Source organism: Rutilus rutilus, assembly GCF_951802725.1.
Source record: "Rutilus rutilus genome assembly, chromosome: 4".
Classification (NCBI taxonomy): Eukaryota; Metazoa; Chordata; class Actinopteri; order Cypriniformes; family Leuciscidae; genus Rutilus; species Rutilus rutilus.
The window spans coordinates 36703945-36710233 of record NC_140212.1 but is presented as its reverse complement, the minus strand read 5'-3'; the positions used below and the strand labels follow the sequence as shown (position 1 = coordinate 36710233).

General features: G+C 37.7%; 1 protein-coding gene across 1 annotated transcript; it reads left to right on the top strand.

Moving 5' to 3' along the window:
• Positions 1-290: 290 nt before the first annotated feature.
• On the top strand, positions 291-1154 carry LOC311289069 (uncharacterized protein; the record flags this gene model as incomplete). Its single annotated transcript, XM_084406828.1, has 1 exon — positions 291-1154. The coding sequence occupies one exon, from the start codon at positions 291-293 to the stop codon at positions 1152-1154; it is 864 nt and encodes a 287-aa protein (XP_084262954.1).
• Positions 1155-6289: the final 5135 nt, after the last annotated feature.

Below are 6289 nucleotides of genomic sequence, written 5' to 3'. Positions count from 1 at the left end.
AATAAAATAAAGGTTTAAAGGATTTCATTAAAACGTAAATGAAGCCAATAGCAAGTTGCTTTTGAGAGAGAGGTCATAAGAAATGTTTTCTCTCTCCTAGGAATGTCCCTAAAATTCCTCACTTTGTTGAGAATGTGGTCCATTTGTACAGTCCTTCTGAGGTATGTAGGCAAACAAAACATCATGTTAGGCATATGGCAAATTCATGTGTCCATGTTTTTATTATACGATAACTATTTTTTTTTCTCTTCCTAATGCAGGATTTAATTAATACACTTGGTCCTTTTTACATGAATAAACAGCAGACTAAGGTGCCGCTGACAAACAGTATACTTGCCTCTCTATGGACTCTTTCCAACCAAGAGTCCTATAGAGGAGTGGCAGACAGATTTAACATAACCAAATCTACAGTTTCAACACACCTGCATGATTTCTGTTCTCTTGTAATAACACATTTGTCACATTACATCTCCTGGCCCAGAGGACAAGCCCTGCCCATATCACAGTTAGAATTCGAAACAGCTGGGTTTCCTAAAACTGTCTGTGCGGTTGATGGATGCCACATTCCAATAGTAAAACCGCACTGTGAGAATCCTGTGGCCTATATCAATAGGAAACAGTTCTATTCTGTAATTCTTACAGGATTCTGTGACAGTCAGCGGCGGTTCTGTCATGTCAGTGTGGGTCACCCTGGTAGTTGGCATGATTCAAGGGCATTTCGGTTGTCAGAGGTAGGCCGACTTCTTGAGGAAAATCCACATTCCCTGGTTCCTGAGGGCATGCATATAATTGGAGATTCTGCATACCCTCTCTCGCTTCAGCTTATGAGGCCATACAGAGACAATGGCCACTTGACTGTCAGGCAGAGATGCTTCAATAGGAAACTGAATTCTGCTCGTGTAGTTATTGAGCATGCATTTGGCATTTTAAAATCAAAATTCAGGAGACTCAGATGTCTTCACATGAAAAAAGTAAAGAACATTTCTTCTGCAGTCACAGCCTGTTGCATTCTTCATAACATCTGCCTGAAATCCAGTGACCAAATTGACGAGGATCAGCAGGCAGATGTTATGGAGGATGAGCCATACCCACCAGAAGCCCACATTCACAATGATGCATCACATTATAGAGATGCAATCTGTGGCCGCCTGTGAACATCACATTGACTTGTTCTACCTTCAACAATTCCCTCCATTAAACTTATCTTAAGAAGCTTTTTGATTTGACTGTTTTGAGAGGTGGTGGATGGGATTGTACAGGATTATTTTAAGCACTTACTATCAAATGATTAACATATATTCTGCTAGTCAACCACTGTCCCCTGTCTAGGGAGGAATGTTTTGTGTTCTCTATAATAATGATGTGATAAGCAATAAAATGATGATACACATGGGAATGGATTATATAGTTAAACATTATTTTTTAATAGATCGATTATCATTTCCTGGGATTTACTGATTTTTTTTAGTTGTTCAATGATTTCTCCAAGGCAGGTAAGAGATTTTTTTCAAACATCCTTCTCCGCCTCTCTTTAAGCCTTCTTCGGCGCTCCAAGTCAGGCCGCACTAATGACTCTAGAGCAGCTGTTCTCCTCTCTGAATGCGCTTCATAAACTTCACAGAATGTGGATGCTGTTTGTCTCCTTCTGTGCATTTCTTTGGAGGGCATAGCAGTGGAGGGACCTGGTTGTTTTTCTGGGAGAGGCTGTTCTTGGGAGCCTGTGGCCTGTGCAATTGAGGACTTGGTCTGGGATGAGGTAGTGTTGAACAGAGGAGTCGAGCAGATTGTGCCTGATGGTGCACTCCCAGCTCCAGATTTCCCAAATAAGTCTTCCATTTCCTTTGAGAAGACATGTAAAACAAAGTAAATAGAGATGCTTTAGAAATAATTTTTTATGTAAACCCAGTGATTTGCAGTAATTTCAATACAAAAAGCACACCAACCTTGTAATACTCCCATGTAACTTTTCCCTCTCCTGTTGACCGACACCGGTCTTTAGCCCTTTTGTAAGTAGTGATCATGTTGCCAAGTTTTTTGCGCAATTTTTCATTGCTGATGTTGTAACCTTTTTCTTTGAAGGCTTGCTCCAGCTTTTTGTAAAATGCTATTTTATTTCTGTAGTACAAATGCAGATACATTTGTGTGAGGTCAAGCAGCAGCAGCGTGGTCCTGTGTGTGAATTCTATGAAAACAGCCGTTTAAAATTGTGAAAGATAAACTTTATACATATTGGATATTAGTTAACTTTATACATATTAGAAACAGTGCATACCTTGTTGGGTTTCTTGACATTCTGACTGCATGGAAGGGGATTGAAGATTGTGTGTTTGTGTGAGATTTATTTTCCTTGTTTCAACAGGGCACTCGACAAGGGATACTGGATGATCAATCACTGGAGGGGGACACTGAGAAAAAGATGCTGGACGTGGAGGGGGAAGTTGAGACAGAGTAGTAACAGGAGGGGGACACTGAGAAAGAGATGCTGGACGTGGAGGGGGAAGTTGAGACAGAGTAGTAACAGGAGGGGGACACTGAGACAGAGATGCTGGACGTGGAGGGGGAAGTTGAGACAGAGTAGTAACAGGAGGGGGACGCTGAGAAAAAGATGCTGGACGTGGAGGGGGAAGTTGAGACAGAGTAGTAACAGGAGGGGGACACTGAGAAAGAGATGCTGGACGTGGAGGGGGAAGTTGAGACAGAGTAGTAACAGGAGGGGGACACTGAGACAGAGATGCTGGACAGTGGGTAGTATCTGCTAAAGAGAACACAATAATACAAAATTCCCATGATCATTTTAAATGTTATAATGTTATTATGGTTAAAAGAAAAATGCCTTACCTTGTTTCTGTGCTGCAGATCTCACTTGTTGCATTATATATGCTGCATATTTTTTGTCTATAAAAAACGATTTTCAATCAATAAAAATAAAATTCATTATTTTTACATCATCAAGCAACCAATTTTTTTTTTTTACTTACCATTCTTTATTCTCTCAGCAATTTCTTTGCTTACTGTTAATGTGATTGCTCCCTGGGAGTCTGATAGTGTTAGCAACATATTCTCCATCTTGCTACAATTGTAAACTTTGTGGATGCCTTTTATAATCAAAGCCATAATGAGAAATGATGAGCAAACAGATGCTGCATTAAATTTACATTGTTATCCCTAATTATGGGTTAAACATTTAAGAGTGGGACATGGCACAGCTGATTAACTTGATGTATATCCTACTTAAGGGATAGTTTACCCAAAGAAAAAAAAATCTTTGGGTGAACTATCCCTTTTTTACATGAAAAATATTCCATATAAATATATTACACAATTGTGTGTCACCTTAATGTAAGATAGGCTATTGTTTATATAGAGCTATTGAATGCAAGTGATAAGTTACCAATTAATGTGTATATGAATAATTGCGACTATGTGACGTTTACATTTCATTCAGTATTACAACGACAAAGTAAATGAAGTCACATATGTTTCTAAATTAATTTTAGGCTAAAATAAAGTCGAAAGCAACATGTAAATAACGTTATTATATTCATCACCTGAGACATCAGAGCTAGTATCTGACGACACAGAACCATGTTTTCATTAATAACCAGTTTAACCATAGCAGTTGTTATACAACTGTAGTAGCCACAATTATGTACCATTGTCTGACTACAGAGTCCATGTAATGTGCTTTGAAATCATAAACCATGTAGTATACATTTTCTAAAATAACGCCATGGTGAGTTTTTGTAATAGGAAACACACAGAGGTCACAAGTTAACACGGGTACATTGTCTGGTTTTGATTCGGACAGCTGCATAAAGTCACGCCGAGAATGAAATCGTGAATTGAGTCCAACGTTCTGCAAGTAACGGGTAGTTTAGTGAGATAGCTCAACATGTTTATCACGGTGTTCTTACGGAGCGATCTCTTTTCTGCGCGCGTTCGAAAACCATGGAAAGATGACTTTTTTTTCTTTTCTTTTTTGATCATAGCAATACTTTGTCATCTTTACAAGAATACGAAAGGCATGTAACAAGCAAGTCTGCGTTTATTTGGCAGCCTATCGCGTCAGTTCGTGCTTTCAGAATCGACGAATCTGCTCACATCTGCAGCGGATGACCTGAACAGGAAGTTGGTCACCAGTTAACACGGTCACCAGATAAACCGTAACACCGGCTGTCAGGTTCGCTGGGGGTACCGCTGTTGTTGAGGGAGTCGGGGAAACGTGACTAGCACGTGAAATAAATGCATTTATTTATATCAATTTTACGGAGCCCTCCACATGACACGCATAATAGTGGCCATACGTGTCCTTTGCCGTGGATTCTAGATCACTTTATTGTGTAAAATGTGCTAGTGGGTCAATTTAAAGGGTCAAAAGATTTTCGACATGCCAATTTTAAAATACAAAAAATAATAATATCTATTGCAATTGTTCTAACATTAAGACTGTTGTGTACACATAAATACTGAGTGTTTATTCATATAGATGAATTGGTCGTAGCCTTAAAAAATGTCATGTGGTGCGACCGTGATTTATCATTTTATTTCCTTAACATGCTTAACAATGTATTTTTTTACGAGTTCTGGTAACACTTTACAATACGGGTGCACTAATATGCATTAATTCATGCACAGATAATCATGAGTTAATGTATGACACAATTATTACTGCATCAGCAACTAATATGGAGTCTAAATGATTAATACTGTAGATTAATTAATATATGTATAGTAATTAATTAAATCTGTCATAATGTATTAATTACATAATAATATATTTTATTAACTAATAGTGTCAATTAATGTGTTCATTACCACAATGGGTCAAAGCTAATGATTTGCAAAGGTATCATTATGTGTGCATTAACTAATTGTTAAGTAATATGTCATAGTAAAATCCATAGTGTGGATGTCAAAACCAAAATGACAAATTACAATTAGTTAATCATTTGTCTTAAGCTGTAAATTTACTCTCTGATTTTTGTAGCCCCCCGGCAAATTCAGAAGCCCATCTCAGAAAAGCAGACCAGACCACCTTCTCAGGGAGGACCATCTCTCCAAACAAAACAAAGTTGAAGATCAGGTTCACCTGTTGATCAGCAATCTACGCAAAGTCAACCAACACATGGGAAACATTCCCCGTACCCAATCCCAGAAGCAAGTAAGTATATAGTAGTAGTTGTGTGTGTATGTGTGTGTAGAAATGTCAAATCATTTGAATGGGTTAGTGTTAAAAACTTAGACCCACTTAAGGGCCCATGTCATCCTCAGTTATAATATAAGGGAAAAATATGATTTGTGCATTTTACTTTTGCTTTCAAATTGGCGCCAGTTGCTTGAATGGTGGGTTCATTATTGATCTTAATGTAAAACAAAATAATACAGTACAATGACAAACTTGCTTAAATAGGCGCTTTTACATTTCGTTTTCAAACCTAAATCTTCCGTCATCATCTCGTCAGTCAGCTCCTCACTAACGCTGCATTGAGCAGACAATTTCAGGTTTTAAGAGTAGCGTCTGTTCTCTAACTTTTTCAACCTTTTAGGACCCACACTAAAATGTTGTGTTTTTGCTCACCCCCGAAATTATCAATTTTAACATGTTATAAAACCAGTGTGACATCAAGATATGACAAACCTACTAAACTATAACAACCGCTTCATAATGTGTTGTATATAATTAATTATTTGGACATTTAAATCCTCTTTCTTTTGTATCCACAGGTTGATGACAAATGAGGTAATGGCCAGTTTCAATATGAAGTGTGGGAAGGGGAAGCTTGCCTTCACCAAGCTCAATGTTGTCACAGGTAAAAAAAAAAAAACCAAAAAAAAAACAGTAACCTCATAGTACCTTTCCGTTTGATATCTTTAATTTTTCAGAACTCTAACGTAGGGGTGGGCAATCTGACAATTTTATATCGTGATCGATCTTGAAGACGTCCACGTTCTACTTTTCAAGCGAGTCTTAGAGATTGCAAACTTGTATGTCCTCATAACAGCAGGACTTTTATTTTGACAATAATGTGTCCCCAGTGAAGCTGACTTTTATTTTTACGGGCGACCCTGAGCACACAGCGCTCTTATTCTTTGTCTTCATTAGTTTATGGTCTCTGTTTAACAGTTTTGTCTAATACGTTACTGGATAGAACCTGTTGTTGGATAGAACAAAAAGTAAACTGTATATGAAAAAGTATTATAGTGTTTGCTTTTATATTATTTGTAACAGAAAGGCAAACACTATTAATACTTTCTTATTTACCATGAGCATTCAGCAAATATACGCATT